Source organism: Capra hircus, chromosome 23 (genome assembly GCF_001704415.2).
Source record: "Capra hircus breed San Clemente chromosome 23, ASM170441v1, whole genome shotgun sequence".
Taxonomy (NCBI): Eukaryota; Metazoa; Chordata; class Mammalia; order Artiodactyla; family Bovidae; genus Capra; species Capra hircus.
This window is the reverse complement of record NC_030830.1, coordinates 42302883-42321242: the sequence shown is the minus strand read 5'-3', so window position 1 is coordinate 42321242 and position 18360 is coordinate 42302883. Positions and strand designations below refer to the sequence as shown.

Sequence of the window (18360 nt, the reverse complement as noted above, 5' to 3'; positions counted from 1 at the left end):
CTTATGCGGCAAATACCTCCAGTCTCCCATCTTTCTTCCATGTCCAGATTCATGTTAGTATTCCCAGCCTCTTTCTAGACAGCATCATGCTGTACCATCAGGCATCTCAAATTCAACATCAGATGTCTCATCTCTTCCTATCCCCTCCCAAGACCTGTTATTCTTTTCTCATTAATGCCAGCATTCATTCAATGTCCTTGGTTACAAATTTCATTCATTGTTTATTTTTCTCCATGTATTATCAAGGAGCAAATTCAGTTCATTCTATGCCACAAAGTCCCTCTTTTTGTTCCCATGGTCACCGTCTTTGCTCCAGATTTATCATAGGATTTTCAGATAAATCACTCTGTTTTCATGTATCCATATTCACCTCTCCTTTTAAGTCAAATCCTATCCCTGGCTAAGACATTCTCAGAAGTGTATACCAACATTCAAGAAATTAACTTTCAAAATCATTCTGAATTTTATTTGAGAGGATTTTGATTCAACTGCAGATATAACTTTTTTACTTTTGACTTAATGCTTTAAAATTACAGTCTTTAATGATTTTTAATATAATGTACTTTTAATTTATTTTTTATTGAAGAATAATTGCTTTACAGAATTTTGTTGTTTTCTGTCAAACCTCAACGTGAATCAGCCATAGGTATACATATATTCCCTCCCTTTGAACCTCCCTCCCATCTCCCTCCCCATCCCACACCTCTAGGTTGACACAGAGCCCCTGTTTGAGTTTCCTAAGAGTGAAAGTGAAAGCTTCTCAGTCATGCCCGACTCTTTGTGACCCCATGGACTATACAGTCCATGGAATTCTCCAGGCCAGAATACTGGAGTGGGTAACCTATCCCTTCTCCAGGGGATCTTCCCAACACAGGGACCAAACCCAGGTCTCCTGCATTGCAGGCGGATTCTTTAACAGCTGAGCCACCAGGGAAGCCCTTGAGTTTCCTGAGCCATACAGCAAATTCCCGTTGGCTATTTACATTACATATGGTAATATAAGTTTCCATGTTACTCTTTGCATACCCACTCCTCCCCTCTCCCCAAGTCCATAAGTCTATTTTCTATGGGTGTTTCTCCATTGCTGCCCTGTAAATAAATTCTTCAGAGCCATTTTTCTAGATTTTGTATATGTATGTTAGAATATGATATTTATCTTTCTCTTTCTGACTCACTTCGCTCTGTATAATAGGTTCGAGGTTCATCCACCTCACCAGAACTGACTCAAATATGTTCTTTTTATGGCTGAGTGATATTCCATTGTGTATATGGACCACTTTCTTAACAAACTAGGAGTAAAACCACCATATGACCCAGCAATCCCACTCCTAGGCATATACCCTGAAGAAACCAAAAGTGAAAAAGACACATGTATCCCATTCATTGCAGCACTATTTACAATAGCTAGAACATGAACACAACCTAGATGCCCATCGACAGATGAATGGATAACATAAAGGACTTTTACCTAAAAAAACATGCCACTTCAGCAGACATATTTGGAACACAAAATACACTCAACCCAATACTCACACTGACTATGTTCAAGGTGATACAGTAGCCACTGTAGGGAATAAAGTACTTAATAAAAATGGATTCAAGGTGAACGTGCCTTTTAAACACTTTACAATCTGCTAGGCAAGATAAGGCATGAACCTAAATAGTTACATACACATTGCAATAGGATCATTGTTATAGAAGATGTACAGAAAAAGCTACTACAATTATCTTGAAGGAGCGTTTCCTTTCACTGAAGGAACCAAAGCGGGCTTCATAAAGGAGTTAATATCTGAGCAAGGACTTCAAAGATATGAACTTTGAAATATTTCTGTTTTTTATACACCATTTGAACTTCATGTATATGCAAGACACTCCAGAAAGTGCTACAGACACAAAAATGAACAAGAGACAGACTTTCCCTTGACTTCAAATTGTTCTCAGTCTAGCAAGAAAAATAAAATCCATTATTAGAATCAGGTGAAAAGGAATTATATTGGAGATTTTCTAAAAATACTACCAACTACCAGGAAAATTACAAAGATGTAGGAAAGAAACTAAATCCTCTTCAAAGGGAATATCTCTTGGAAAAGGTGCTGCTTGGGCCTGGCTTAGGGTTTCAGGTAGCTGAGGTTACATGAGGATGGGCTGGGAAGAGAGCAGCATCACACACAGAAGGATCAAGGGTCAAGGGTACAAGGGTGTGATGCGTGTACTGTGATGACAGTTCGGGAGTGCTGAAGAAGAGAAGTGCTAGATGCGGATAGAAAATGACATCAAGGCTAGGTAATAGGTTAAAGGCCACACTAGGCATTAAGTACATATTTTTAGGAATAACTTCATAAATTACACAATACACGGATTCATTTTTACCAAGTAGACCAGAAATAGACTTAATCAACTGCCTCTCTGATTGAAAAACTGATGCTGTTGGCATCAGGTAATCTAATCATGGGATAATCTTTAGGCTTTTTACATTAAGCTTCAACTACTGGCTACACTGGGCATCCCTCAGAGCTCAGTCGGTAAAGAATCTGCCTCAGTGCAGGAGACCTGGGTTCGATTCCCGGGTCGGGAGGATCCCCTGGAAAAGGGTATGGCAACCCACTCCAGTATTCTTGCCTGAAGAGTCCCCATGGACAGAGGAATCTGGTGGGCTACACCCCATGGAGTCGTAAGAGTGGACACAACTGAGTGACTAACCCACCACTGGCTACACTGGCGTCTCTGGTAGCTTAGATAGTAAAGAATCTGCCTGCAATGAAGGAAACCTGGGTTCAATCCCTAGGTCAGGAAGATTCCCTGGAGAAAGGAATGGCAACTCATCCCAGTATTCTTGCCTGGAAAATTCCATGGACAGAGGAGCCTGATGGCTATAGTCCATGGGGTCACAAAGAGTTGGACACAACTCAGCAACTACCACTAACACACACTGGCTACATTCAACTTCTCAGACTGCCTTCTCTGATGCTCTGGCCTCTTCTGTTTAGTTTATATTGTAAGTAACAGTCATCTTATTTTTATTTCATGATAATCTACTATTCATCACTCCAATGGATTATTATAGGAAATGGAATCCAAGACAATGGCTATTCACAAACACTTTAGGACCCAGGTTTCCTCCACCTGTAGTAATCATAACACTCAGCCACCACTAATGAATTAGGCTGAGCTATGCCTTTTCATTTGGAGCTTTGATAACTGTAACCTACTTTTAACTAACTTATTTTGGCCCCCTGCAAAAGATCCCAAATGTGTTTTTTTCTCTAGTTTGCCCTCTATATATTAGGTAACATAAAAACAAAATAAATGACCAACTCAGCAATAAAAATACAGTAGTTGAGGAAAAGGATAAATTAAAAATCTAAACATTGCTTCATTAAGAATGTTTTTCCTTATTTATCTTATTTATATTTGGTATCATCATGTTTATGTGCTCTTCAAAAGTCCACATTAAACTACTCTCCCCTATGGAAGCCTCTACATCATCAACTTGCTTCTTTCATCATCTTTTCTAAGGCAAGAAAGAAATGTTTAAGCCTATCTCTACTTACTGAGCGGAGAAGGCAATGGCACCCCACTCCAGTACTCTTGCCTGGAAAATCCCATGGATGGAGGAGCCTGGTAGGCTGCAGTCCATGGGGTCGCTAAGAGTTGGACACGACTGAGCAACTTCACTTTCACTTTTCACTTTCATGCACTGGAGAAGGAAATGGCAACCGACTCCAGTGTTCTTGCCTGGAGAATCCCGGGGACGGGGCAGCCTGGTGGGCTTCCGTCTATGGGGTCGCACAGAGTCGGACACGACTGAAGTGACTTAGCAGCAGCAGCAGCAGCTACTTACTGAGAATATGTTTAATTAGATCATTAGAATTTTTCCAATAACTAGCTAAGAATAAAGTTCAAGAAGAAATAAATGTTTTAGTCCAATAGGCTGGATAGTGGTACCACAGTGAGAATCTTTTATCACCCAAAGGTGCTATGAGGATACTGGATGCTTTAAGTGACATAAATACATCATCAGGAAGTCAATGAAGGCTCCAAAAATAAAGATGCGGCACCAGAGATTTAAAAAATGCCTGCCCTACAATTTTGCAGAGGTCTTAGTAGTACCAAAAGGCCAACTCACCAATAAAAATGTTCTCCCAGCTACTTCAGGAAGCTTGCAAATACCTGGTTCAGAAGACTCTAAACAGGACACCGTGATACTGACTCATGCTCATTGTCACAGACAGCTCTTCATTGATTCATTTTTCACTCCCAAAGCCAAGCCAGCCTCTGCATTCCTGACATTCTCTGCTTTGTCAGAGTCTTCTGATAACTTCCTAACAACAAATAGCCAGTCATTCTATTTTTGTTTTCCCTTCAAAAGTCCCCCTTCCACCTCCTTCTTTCCTGCCATCACAGATAATGGGTCTCCTTCTGTATCAAAGACACTCCACTTTAAAGGAACCATTCAATCTTGCTGCTAAATTTTGTGGTGGGATCAAACTGTGAAAAATTCTTAAAGAGATGGGAATACCAGACCACCTGGCCTCCCTCCTGAGAAATCTGTATGCAGGTCAACAAGCAACAGTTAGAACTGGACATGGAACAACAGACTGGTTCCAAATCAGGAAAAGAGTATTTCAAGGCTGTATATTGTCATCCTGCTTATTTAACTTATATGAAGAATACATCATGTGAAATGCCAGGCTGGATGGAGCACAAGTTGGAATCACAAGCACAAGCTTGCCAGGAGAAATATCAATAACCTCAGATATACAGATGACACCATCCTTATGGCAGAGAGCGAAGAGGAACTAAAGAGCCTCTTGATGAAAGTGAAAGAGAGTGAAAAAGTGGGCTTAAAACTCAACATTCAGAAAACTAAGATCATGGCATCTGATCCCATCACTTCATGGCAAATAGATGGGGAAACAATGGAAACAGTGATGGACTTTATTTTGGGGGCTCCAAAATCACTGCAGATGGTGACTGCAGCCATGAAATTAAAAAATGCTTACTCTTGGAAGAAAAGCTACAACCAAGCTACACAGCATATTAAAAAGCAGAGGTATTACTTTGGCAACAAAGGTCCATCTAGTCAAAGCTATGGTTTTTCCAGCAGTCATGCATGGATGTGAGAGTTGGACTATAGAGAAAGCTGAGCGCCGAAGAACTGATGCTTTTGAAATGTGGTGTTGGAGAAGACTCGAGAGTCCCTTGGACTGCAAGGAGATCCAACCAGTCCATCCTAAAGGAGACCAGTCCTGGGTGTTCATTGGAAGGACTGATGTTGAAGCTGGAACTCCAATACTTTGGCCACTTTATGTAAAGAACAGACTCATTGGAAAAGACCCTGATGCTGGGAAAGATTGAAAACAGGAGGAGAAGGGGATGACAGACATGAGATGGTTGGATGGCGTCACTGACTCAATGGACATGAGTTTGAGTAAGTTCCAGGAGTTGGTGATGGACAGGGAGGCCTAGTGTGCTGTGGTTCATGGGGTTGCAGAGTCGGACACAACTGAGCAACTGAACTGCCTACCTTCCTTCCAGATCACTGAGGCCAGCCCTGCTTATGGTGGTTTCCAGGAACACAGTCAATATTTCTCTTAAGACACAGAGAAGGAAATGATTTTCCTTACAGACTCTTATTCCTAGTGTATCCTTTTACTCCTCTTTTACTAGTTAAAAAGTCACGTACCTACATGTCATATCTAGTTGATATCTACATGCCATATCATATCTCATCCTTGAAATGTGCTTCTTGATGCAACCCAGCCCAACAAACACTCTAATAAATTCCCTTTACTGAGCTTATTCAAGCATTTTCAAAAGGAAGAGTTAATATTCACCCAAATCCCCTCCAGCTAAGCATTTTACTTGTTCTCTTCAACCAATTCACAGTATAATTTATATAATCCTTAGGAATTTATTATCTTCATTTACACTGTGATGATTTGTGATCTTGGGATTTTAGTTTTTTAATGTTTTTTTCCCTTGAGAGTTTTGTATGCCTCGATGCCTTCAGTAAACAGGAGGCCTTTGCAAACAAGGAATATGAAACATTTTTTTCTTACTGACAAGAAGGGGAACCTACCTGCCCGTGTCTTTGCGGAGGAGCCATTGCCTGAGGCCGTTCAGGGTGCGACGGGGCCTGGAGGTCCGCCCCTCGCGTTTTGGGGCGCACTGCATCGGAGGCCAGACTGGAGGAGATGGCGAGAGACGCGGGCCGAGCAGCCGGGGGCCCTGTCCCCGCCGGGGGTCCCTGGTCACCTTTTCCGCCCGGGGCTTCCTCCTCCCCCTCAGAGTCCACGATAAAGACATATTCCGCTTTGAAGAGGTCACTTTGCTGCATTCCTTGAGGTTTTTTCTCTTTAAATTCCTTTCCTTGGGAAGCCTTGTCCTCAACCTCTGAAGGACAAGTCAGGGCTCCTTGTTCTCTCTCCTGTTGGCGCCCAACATTCAAGGTCAAGTACTCACTGGAATCAAACTGCAATAAATGGAGAAACAGAAAAGAGTTGATGTTGCTTTGATAAATGCTTCTTTTCTACATGGACTCTTAAACACTTAACCTGCATATATTCTTCAAGGACAAAAGGTTTTACAAATATACCCCCAAATCAAGTTGGCATAGGAGAGTTTGGGTTGATGTTAATGGCTTACTTTTAATAACTCACTTGTATGTCACGGTCCAAACCTAAGTAATTTAGGACTTGGAATTAATGTCAACAAACAAAAATACTTTCAAATAAATTTTGATATGACTTTTTAGAAAGAGAGGATGAGGGCAATGTTTTCCATAAAGACATTCACAAAACAAATGGGAACTGGTCAGTCATGGGCTTAGTTAATAGTCAAGCAAAACTTGTATAGCCTGCATAAGCTGGAGGTGGGAATGAAATCCCATTGAAAGGTTCTAAAATGACATGCATTCCTCTAAAAATCTAAGAAGAAAAACAAAATTGGAACAAAATGCAGATAATTCAGACAAAATAGTCCAAGCCTATGGGAAGAACTCATGAATAGGACATCAAAAAGATAGATATTTTTAGCATAAAGTGTTTTCTACTGTTATTTTATTTTTGATTTACAATCCTAAACATTTCCCCATTCAGTTTTCTATGAACACATAGGAGGTTTACAAGACCAGGAATTAGATAGTTTTCTCATGTTACCAAAGCATCTTTTTTCTAAAATGGTACCAGCAATGTACACCAAGACTATGTTTAAAAGACCCAGTACTAATTTCCTTGGTTTTGATAAGCATTGGTGGTGGTGGTGTTAGTTGCTAAGTTGTGTCAGACTCTCTGCAACCACATGAGTTGTAGCCTGTCAGGCTCCTCTGTCCATGGAATTTCCCAGGCAAGGATGCTGGAGTGGGTTGCCATTTCCTTTTCCAGGGGATCTTCCTGACCCAGGGATCAAACCCTCATCTCTTGCCTGGCAGGTAGATTCCTTATCACTGAGCCACCTGGAAAACAATGATACTAATCTCTCTCTCTCTTTTTTTTTTTTTTTTTGCAACATTTCTCTAAGTCTAACATTATTTCAAAATAAAAAGATATGAATAAACTAAAATAAACTAAATGTCAACTATTACCAATTTAATGTTTGCTAATATGTACTATGTGTTGTGTGAGTGAAGATAGAATAATCAAATCATTGATGAACTTGGAGTCAGATTCATACCACCAGACCACACTGTTCAGCTGATGATGACATAATCAAGATAAAGAATACTTTGCCTCTGACTTGGAATTTTCTGAGAGTGGTCATTTGGCATATCAAATTACAACACTATGTAGTAACAAGGGCCCTTGTGTCTCAGATAGTCAAGAATCCGCCTGCAATGCAGGAGACCCGGGTTCAATCCCTGGGTCGGGAAGATCCCCTGGAGAAGGGAATGGCAACCCACTCCAGTTCCAAGGACAGAGGAGCCTGGTAGGCTACAGTCCACGGGGTTGCAAAGAATCAGACACGACTGAGCGACTAATTTATCACATATAGTAACAAAACCCAAATTAGAAGGAAGCTTAAATTAAAAATAGAAGGATTCAAAGACAGATTGCTTATGATGGAAAGTAGCAGAATAACCAAAGAGCTGGCGAAATTGAACTCATTTTTGAAAATGTTATTAATGACCTAGAATAACTCCCTGCTCCCACAGTCCAACATTCTCTGTTTATTCTGATGCATTTTTTTACAGCATTTCTTACCACCCGAGGTTTTATTATATGTTTTTTATTTTTTTCAATGCCTGTCTTTCCAATAACAAATAACTTATGAGTTGACTTTATTCATCCAGAATCCACAGCACCAAGCACACAGCATGTGTTCAAGTAAATAGTTTTTAAATATACAAAGAATGAGGGATTATTTACCCTGCTGTATTATAATATTGAACTGCTTAAAAAATAGGAAGAAAAATGTTTACTCTCTTAAAAATGTGGTTGTGTAGGTATCATTGCCATCTGTAGATGAATATCATTAGTTTAGGAAGCTTTGGAAATCCGCAGCCAAGATTGATTCATACATCTATAGTCTCATGAACTCAGAGCACCTAATCAAAAGGATCCCTTGAATATATTGATGTACTTGAGTACCGCGCGAGAGAAATTTCCCAGAAGTGTCTTATGTAGCTTTCAGAATTTCTCTAAAATAATTTGTTCTCACAATAGTTTTGGAAAGAAGTCCCAGGTTCATGGATATATTACTGCTTGCTAGATAAAATGCTTTCATATAGACAAGGAAAATCAGATAATTTTATTTCTTACAAAGTTGGCTCAAAAATACCACAAAATTCACACAGTAACATTTTTTTAAATAAGAGGACAGTATTAAAATACATTTTAAAGAGAAAAAGTTTTTACCCAAAAAGTTGTTATTTTCACACAAGTAATTTTTAGTTTTTTGTTTAATTTCATTTTCAGCCTTGGTCTCAGTTTAGATAAGTATAATTGGGGTATAAATACAACTTTATAATCTACTGTATCATTTAATATAATATTAACATGTTCCATAAAATTGAATAATCATTATAAGTTTGTCAAGGTGATGCTATGGGATGCTTAGCTTTTCTCTGATTGTTAGATATTAGACTCTTTTTATTTTTCCCTAATTATTTTCCTACATAATACCTTTTATCTTCTGCAGTATTTCTCTGGTATACATTTCCACTTAGATAACTGAAAGGTTATGAAAAGTTGTATGATGTGGATAAGGGTTTTCCAACCAAAACTGTACAAGTTCACAAAACGAGCAGCAAAGTGTAAGCATGACATTAGGTCTACAAGGGCCCTAAACATCGAATATTAGATGTTTAGCATTGTTAATCTATTACACATAAAATAGCACCTTGCTCTTTATCTAATAGCCTTTAAAGATAAATTTAAACTTTGCAAAAAAAGTTTGTATTTTATTTTAAGGTACATCTGGGAGGGGAGGTGCCAGGAGGCATAATATATCACGTGAACAACAAGCAACAGAGTGTCAAATCAAAAGAGTTGAGAATAACTTACTGTAGAAAACCTGAGATTTAATAACACTGAAGTACATTGTCATATTTTTAGCCACTTTTAGATTTCCCAGTTATCTCACTTTAAGTAGAAAAAATAAACATTCATACATATTTTCATGTCGTTATTATGGATACTTTAATTACTTGACATAAAAATAATAAAATAATCCTACCCTATTTACAGTTTCTGGAGTCTCATCACTTGGTTCCTCAGGAATTTTAACAATGTATTTAGACGTGTCACCCAACTGGGAGTGGGTTGGCAGTCTTCTGACAGTGGGGACAAATGTGAAGATCAGAGGTTTGGCTTCAGAATCACCAGAAGAGACCTATGAGACATGTAATAAATTAGACTTTCAGTCTTATCAAAGGTTTATCTTGACTTTACTTTCTACATATTATGGTATTTTCCTTTATTTTAATAAATTGCCTATTGTCGTGTGATCATGTGTATGATTGTCGAAGAGAACAGCTATTAAAGAATTCATAGTGTATCTGATCCTTTTTTTATGAAAATATTTATCAGTGAATGAAATAAAGCCCCAGGAAGATCTTACTGTAGGACATGGCAACAGAAGAGTAGGTTGACAAGGTGAGCTGCTGGAATGCTACAGGTTAACATGGATAAACGTATAGTATTCCAGCAGCTCAAGCCCTGACATCAAAAGACGCTTACTCCTTAGAAGGAAAGTTATGACCAACCTAGACAGCATATTCAAAAGCAGAGACATTACTTTGTCAACAAAGGTCCATCTAGTCAAGGCTATGGCTTTTCCAGTGGTCATGTATGGATGTGAGAGTTGGACTATAAAGAAAGCTGAGCACCAAAGAAATGATGATTTTGAACTGTGGTGTTGGAGAAGACTCTTGAGAGTCCCTTGGACTGCAAGGAGATCCAATCAGTTCATCCTAAAGGAGACCAGTCCTGAGTGTTCATTGAAAGGACTGATGTTGAAGCTGAAGCTCCAATACTTTGGCCACCTGATGCGAACAGCTGACTCATTTGAAAAGACCCTGATGCTGGGAAAGATTGAGGGCAAGAGAAGAAGAGGAAGACAGAGGATAAGATGGTTGGATGGCATCACCGACTCAATGGACGTGGCTTTGGGTGGACTCTGGGAGCTGGTGATGGACAGGGAGGCCTGGCGTGCTGGGGTTCATGGGGTCACAAAGAGTCAGACACAACTGAGCGACTGAACTGAACTGAACATGGATAAAAGTCCATTTCAACATAGACCAGATGCTGTGCTTGTGATGACCCCACAGAGGTCAAGGACTTTCATCCATTTAACCCTGGGTTAGCAGGTTCAAATTGGCTCATAATCACCAACTACATGTGAAACCTCAGACATGCATCATTAATGAGGAGGTTAAAATGTGAACGGAAAATTGAAAATGTACTTTCCTGGCTATCAATATATCAATGCCTCTTCTCAAGGTTATACCTTCTCTCTCATTCATCCTTTATTCATTCAAAAATTATTTTGTTAAGTTTTTGCCTTGTGGCAGACACTCAGGAGCTAGAGAGACAACAGTAAACAGGGAACAGTTAATAGATCTCTCACAAGTAAGAATATAGTGTGCACAGAATAGGAAGGGAAAGCAATGATGGCTGGGGGCCTGCCCAGTCCGGGAAGCTCCAAAATAGGCAGCACCTTGAATTTAAGTCCTGGTGGAGGGGAAGAGAAGGTTCTCCCATGCTGAGAAAACCAGATAAGTGAAGGCATGGAAAGCAACTCTGCATGTAGATCAAGTCTGGGTTTTGCCCTATTGGCAATGAGAACCAAGTGATCGGGAATGATTTAATCACGTCAGAATGTCAGATGGGTGATGCTGGTCTTAAAAGACCCAAGCCTGGCGATCGGGACAGAAATCCAAGAGCGGTAGACGGAGGACTGAATGGAAAGATAGCAGGAGAAGATGATGTTGGAGATTTCTCTTTCAAGAAGTTCGGTGAGAAGTAGGAAGAGAGATGGAGAGAAGCTGGAGAGGAAAGTCCGGTCAAAGAGATGCCTCTGTTGGTCTCTAATGGGACAGACATGAAGACATCTGTAGCCTGGGGGAAGGAGCCAGTAAGAAGGAAAGCGAAACTAGGTCCTGGAGGGCACAGGCAGAAAAGACAGAGGAACAGGGACTTCCCTGACCACCCAGAGGTTAAGACTCCACCCTTCCATTGCAAGGGACATAGGTTCAATTCCTGGTAGATCAATTAAGACCCCGCATGCCGCACAGTGAGGCCAAATATAAAAATAAATAAAAGTAAACAACAGAGAGAATATAGCCTCCTCTGTGAACAGAGAAAATGAATGAAGATACAGAAAAGATCCCACTGTGGGGCACTAGGGAGAAGCTGGAAAGTGACAGGAATCATTTTGCATTTAAACCACATTTGCGATGCAATTAGTCCCATCTAGTCAAGGTGACACTACCATGTTGCCACCTCCCCGCTCGCCATAGGAAACGCAATGGTCCCAGCAGGACCTCCCATGCTCCTCTCCCTTCTAGCCATGCCACCACGCCTTATCTCAACATGCCCTTTAACCCCGATCACATCAGCCCCTCGAGAAACCCAGCCATCCCTGTATCCCTGTGCGCCATGTACAGCCCTAGTTTTGTTCCTTTCTTGTACTTGTAACTGAGCACGACCCTCTGAGGCTTTCCCAGAATAGACCCCCACTCAGGCCCTCCACCTGCCTTTTGTCTGTATAAAAAACTTTAGTCAAAGGATAAATTTAATCAGAGAAACTGGAAAAAGGAAAACAAGGCAAACAAGACAAAATAACAGCAGCTTAGCCACTAAACAAAGTCAAAGACACTCAGTTCTTCCTCAAGGACTAGAGGTGATATTCTGAGCCACGTTCTTTGAGCAGTTTTGCAGATACTGAAACCCTCACCAGGTGGTAGAAGTTAATTGTCTACCGCCTACAAGCACAAAGACCCCAGACCGATTGGAACCAGAAGGTGGATGATGTGGACTCCTAATTATCTCACCAGCAACCAATCAGAAGAATGTCCACAAGCCAACCACGCCCTGCTCCTTGAACACTGCCGCCTCGTGACCCCCTCCAGGGAGGGATGCACAACCGTGTGGGCACTGGCCTGCTGTGTCCCCCTTGGCCTGACAAAGCATAACAGCCATTCTTTCTCCTTCATCCAAAACCCTGTCTCTACATTTTTATTTGGCACCGGTGTTCAGAGGTAGAGTTTCAGAAACACACACTTATCCAGCTCTCGGAAACTTCTCATCCTTCACTGTCTGGAATTCAGGCGGCCATCACACAGCCCTGCACATCCGGAACCTCTTCTTCGCCTGCTATAGCTCTCAGTAAACCACAGGCCCCTCTGGAGGCCTCTGCTTCCCAGCAAGTTCTCAGTGACCGTCTCCTCTCACACTAGGTCTAGAATAGGATAAGCGTCCTCCTTGTTCTCTTTACAGCTTCCAGACCGTTCTTCTTCTTCCCTCACCCCTACAAACCTCCAAGTCTGAAGCTCCTGCCATGCACCAGATAACGCCCTTCACTACCTACCTCTCTTTGTTGCAGTCATCTGCCCACAACCAAGTCAACCCCTTCTTTCTTTGAAGATTTACTTCTAGGGTTAACTCCACTCCTTCTAACACTATATCCCATGGGTAATTTTTCTAGTAGCATATGTCACTGACCTCTACACTTCTTTGCCCTTCACATCCCTGGCAACAACCAACAGCCCGAACCCTTCCATAATTTTGGAGTGTTTTCCTTCTCTGACCAATACTTCTTTTCTTTCCACATCATTCCTCTGGTTCTCTAACTCCAGCATTTCTGGGAACCCATCAAAATGGAAGTCTACCGATCCTTCCAGCAGTAAGTTTTCCCAGGTTCCTTTTTTCAGCCAGTTTCAATGTCTGATACAACTAGTCCTGTGGACACCCCTCCAAAGCCTTACCTTCTCTCACGTCATCATCCCCTTTGGGTAAATCATGGTGCTCACTGAATCTACCCCCTACCAACTCTACTCTGGTACCGCAGAGGTAAATGCGGCTGGGGAAAAAGTTACAGTACCATGCTTGCTGGCTTCACTTAAGATTCACGGCTCTGAGCCTCAGGTAGTTCCTTTTACACGACTCTATAATCATACCATATTTTTTATTAGGCTGTGATTGCTTTACAACGTTGTGTCAGTTTCTCCTGTACAACGAAGTGAATCAGTGACGCGCATACACATATCCCCTCCCCTCTGACCGCCCTCACACTCCACCCCCGATCCACTCTTCCAGGTCATCACAGAGCCCCCAGCCGAGCTCCCTGTGCTTTATAGCACATTCCCACTAGCTATCCGTGTTACACAGCGTAGCGTATACATGTGGGCTTCCCAGGCAGCTCGGTGGTAAAAAATTCACCCGCCAATGCAGGAGATGGAGAGACATGGGTTTGATCCCTGGGTCAGGAAGATCCCCTGCAGGAGGAAATGGCAACCCACTCCAGTATTCGTGCCTGGAAGATCCCTTGGACAGAGGAGCCTGGCGGGCCCCAGTCCACGGGGTCACAAAGAGTCAGACAAGGCTGAGCACACACACATGCAGTGTGTATCTGACAATCCTAACCTGCCGAGCCATCTCACCCAGCTCTTCCCTCTCCGGACGCATATGTCCGCTCTCTACATCTGCGTCTCTATTCCTGCCCTGCTTTTCTCTCTCTGGAAGAGAAAAACAAATATCAGATGCCAATATGTATATGTGGAATCATACTACGTATTGATAGATCCAGAGCCCATTTACCCTCCCACACACATAGAAAGCTCACATCTTCTCTGCTTTCTGCAAGCACCGGCATCTTCTTCTCACTCTGAGCTAAAACCTTTGCTTCCCATTTCACTGAGATAATTGAAGCAAACAGAGGAGGACCTCCACACCCCTCATCACAGCTTCTAGTCACCCACCTACATCTTTGTCCTTTTATGGGACCATCAGTCCTTCTACGCCACTCCTACTAAAACCAAACCTCGCTTGATCACATTGCCTTCTGTAATGCTTTCATTTACTTAGCAAGATCTTCTTAAATGCCCACCAGGCGCTAGGCTTGATTTTAGGGCTTGGCGACATGAACAAAACCTCTACCCATTCTAGTAGGAGGGAGACAGGATGCAAAATAAATAAGAAAAAGGTAGAATTTTCAATTGAGCTAAGCGCTATGAAGACTAGTATAATAATTCACAGGAGAAAAAAAAATGATAAGTAAAACTTGGGTTGGCTATAATTTAAAGGAAAAACTTAGAATTTGCTGAAAAATTAGATGTGAGATGCAAGAGGCAGACAAGAGTCAAAACATACGACGTTTTTGACCTGAATAACTGAAAGATACAAGAGAGTCTTCATAGAAGTGAGGAAAACAAGAGGTGGAACTGGTTTGAGAATAAAGATCAAATTTGATATGACAAAAATACATCCAAGAGGAAATGTCGGGATAGGAGAAGCAAAGTTCAGAGCAGAGTCTGTGCTGGAGATAAAATCATTAGGGTTGTTCACCTATACATGGCTTGAAAACCATGAGACCAAATGAGATCACCAGGGCTGCAGGCACAAACAGGGAAAAAGAGGCCCAAGGTTGAAGCATCCAGGCTCTACCATTCAGTGGTGCAGTAGCTGAAGAAGAACTCGTAAAGGTAATATTGGATTTTAAGATAAAAATAAGCCTGGAACATCATTGACAGCAATAAGAAAGAGGCCAGACCATAAATAATCAAAGGATCGACAGGCTATTGTGAGAGTCCAGCCCAAATGTAAATCCAAGAATTGGTCGTGAAAGCAATTTGCTTGGTTGTTGGATAATCTCTCCAGGGATGCTCAACTGCCTATCACAGGAACAGAGAAAGTGAACTATAGCATTTATAGAACTGATGTTCAGAGTTGGTTCTGGTGGAAGAATGTTGTGCGTGTCAGGAAACTGAGGGCACCAATGAGAGAAAAGCAAAGGGTCAGCCAGGGAGCTCAGTGCAGACAGGAAGAAGGAGGACCTCAGTCTAAGAGACTAGCAGGCTCTGTGGCTGAGAAATCAGATCTGAAAGCACGGTGGGTGTTGGGAGAATGGTGCGGAGTCACAGTATAGGATGCAAGAGAGAGCTTGAGATCCAGTAGATGGTAACTCTAGCTGATTCTAAGTTCTAGGCTTGTAACCAGGTACAGTTAGGATTAGGGTTTCTAGAAACAAGGCACATTCCTTAAGGAATAAAAAAATACACAGACCAACCCTTCTGAGCCAACTATCATTTTTCAATATTATTTTCTGCCTTTCAAAATAATTGTCATTATTCCTCCATAATAGTCAGGTCACAATTCCCAGGTTGTAGCTTATCATCAGAAAATAATAAATCAATGGAATTGAGCCTGAGTATTTGAGATGAAAAAACAGGAAGGGCACTGAGCCTGTGAAGGTCAAGGAACTGGCGGACAAGAAGGCCAACAAGACTACAATTGTGACAATAAAAGCCACACTGGGAGTGCAAGGCTGGGCTGGAGAAGACAGAATGGCAACGCTGCACGAGGCAAGGGCCACGTGTCACCAGGATCAGGCGACCCTTGGGACAGGAGACTGTCTATCAGGTGTTGTGTGTGTGAACACACAGTCAATTAAAGAGAACTAGATATCCTTGCAGGAGATTTCACCAAGCTATAGAGGGTCTAACGAACTAACTCTGGACCACTTACTGCAGGATACAACTTTCTGGCAACCATCTTCTGGGCTCCAAAATCATTGCAGACAGTGACTTCAGCCATGAAATTAAAAGATGCTTGCTCCTTGGAAGAAAAGCTATGACAAACCTAGACAGCATATTAAAAAGCAGAGACATCACATTACCCACAAAGGTCCATATAGTCAAAACTATTGTTTTTCCAGTAGTCATGTATGGATGTGAGAGTTGGACCCTAAAGAAGGCTGAGCACCAAAGAATTGACGCTTTCAAACTGTGGTGCTAGAGAAGACTCCTGAGAGTCCCTTGGACTGCAAGGAGACCAAACCAGTCAATCCTAAAGGAAATCAATCCTGAATATTCACTGGAAGGACTGATGCTGAAGCTGAAGCACCGGCTGCAAAAAGCCAATTCACTGGAAAAGACCCTGATGCTGGGAAAGACTGAGGGCAAGAGAAGGTGGCAACAGAGGATGAGATGGTTGGATGGCATCACTGATTCAATGGACATGAGTTTGAGCAAACTTTGGGAGATAGTGAAGAACAGGGCAGCCTGGCATGCTGCAGTCCAAGGGGTCACAAAGAGTCGGACACAACTTAGTGACTGAACAGCAAACCAGAAAACTAAGACAGCTAAGCCTTCTTGAAACAACGCAAATTCCTTAGGGCATAAAAATTATGCAGCAAATCCTTCTGAGCCAACTTTCATTTTTCACTATTATTTTCTGCCTTTAAAAATAATTGTCATTATTCCACCATGGCAGTCAGTTCACAGTTCCCAGTTTGTAGCTTATCACCTGAAAAATAATAAAGCAATGCTTTCCTTTGTAGGAGGAGACATGAGATCCCTCATGAGATTCAGGGAGTCCAGTAGCGTTTATCAGTGATTCACAATACAAGACATTTTCCAGAGGGATTTTTTTTCTAGGAAGGTTTCTTTACATGACTACTCTCATCAATATCATGATAGATGGAGAGAGGTTTTAGCAAGGAAATCACTGAGGGTAGCTCAGATAATTTATCACAGAATTTCATTTGGGTAAGAAATAAAGATAGTCCTTTAAGAGTCAAAGAAGAGGTGAAAATGACTTTATCCTCGGGTTCTGTAGGCCTGTCCTCATCTCCCCACAGAATGATTACAGGTCTACTTTAGGTTCTATCTAAATGAAATTTAAACACTAATGTATGAAAGACTTCAATTCACTTCCCTGTGGTTACAAAATATGTATCACCTTTATTAACAATAAGTGGTTTTACTTTCTAAAGCCCATACAATGACAAAAATTTACTTCCCCAAAAGGCTTGCTACATAAGTTCCCGAAATACAAATAGAACATCACTATTGATGCATCATAAACTACTGACTTTTTAAAGGTTAATAGCTACAATTTTAGTGAATAAAATGGAAATGTGGTGCAATAAACACGGACGCTTCAATGAATAAGGTGCACTTTTAGGATGGCTGGTGCACGGGGATGATCCAGAGAGATGATATGGGGTGGGAGGTGGGTTCAGGATTAGGAACTCATGTACACCCGTGGCGGATTCATGTCAATGTATGGCAAAACCAATACAGTATTGTAAAGTAAAATAAAGTAAAAATAAAAATTAAAAAAATAAAAGAATAGAATGATGTCCTCAAAGGAATTTCCAAAAGTAACCATATGTTGACAACAAAAGCAACTGAAAATAAGTAAAATTGTTTCCTTCTCCTCTATTGCTGTATTCTCCTACAAATAGCCACAGCCTACACAAAATTTCTTCACCAGGTAAAGAGAACATTTTCTCAGAAGTTTTGGTTGAACCAACACATAATATCATCAAGAATAACATTAAACATGGAAAATCCAATAGTACTAAAGGCTTATTCATCTTCCTAGGTTACTGTCAGAAGATCACAGATAAATTCCTGTCCACACATGTAACCTCTGATCAACCTCAAAAAGGGGCAATGGTGTGGTATTTGCTTTTAAGCTGAGAGTACAATGTTGGCATGTGGCTCTTTTCATTACATTTCTGTACCATCTTCTTATCCTACCAAGGATGCAGAGAGTTTTTGCACAGAATTTAGCTGGAAAGGATTTGAAATTACACTAGCTACACTATACAACAGGCTGTTTGATTGCTGAATCCCTTATTCGGGAAAGAAAAAGAAAAATTTTGCTCTTTACTGCATACCATGGCCAAGTTCCA

The 18360-nt window shown here is 41.2% G+C and overlaps 1 protein-coding gene across 14 annotated transcripts in view; it reads right to left on the bottom strand.

Annotated features, from left to right (window-relative positions):
• The window catches only part of MLIP (muscular LMNA interacting protein), a 306379-nt gene that overhangs the window by 144869 nt on the left and 143150 nt on the right, over nt 1-18360 (bottom strand). For 12 of the 14 annotated variants that reach the window (XM_005696194.3, XM_013973909.2, XM_018039223.1 and 9 more), the window contains exons 2-3: nt 9676-9831; nt 6083-6475 (exon numbers count right to left, since the gene is read on the bottom strand). In XM_005696194.3, the coding sequence (XP_005696251.2) occupies nt 6083-6475; nt 9676-9831 (549 nt within the window). The remainder of the gene's footprint in view (nt 1-6082; nt 6476-9675; nt 9832-18360) is intronic. The other 2 variants (XM_018039224.1, XM_013973913.2) reach the window with 1 other exon arrangement.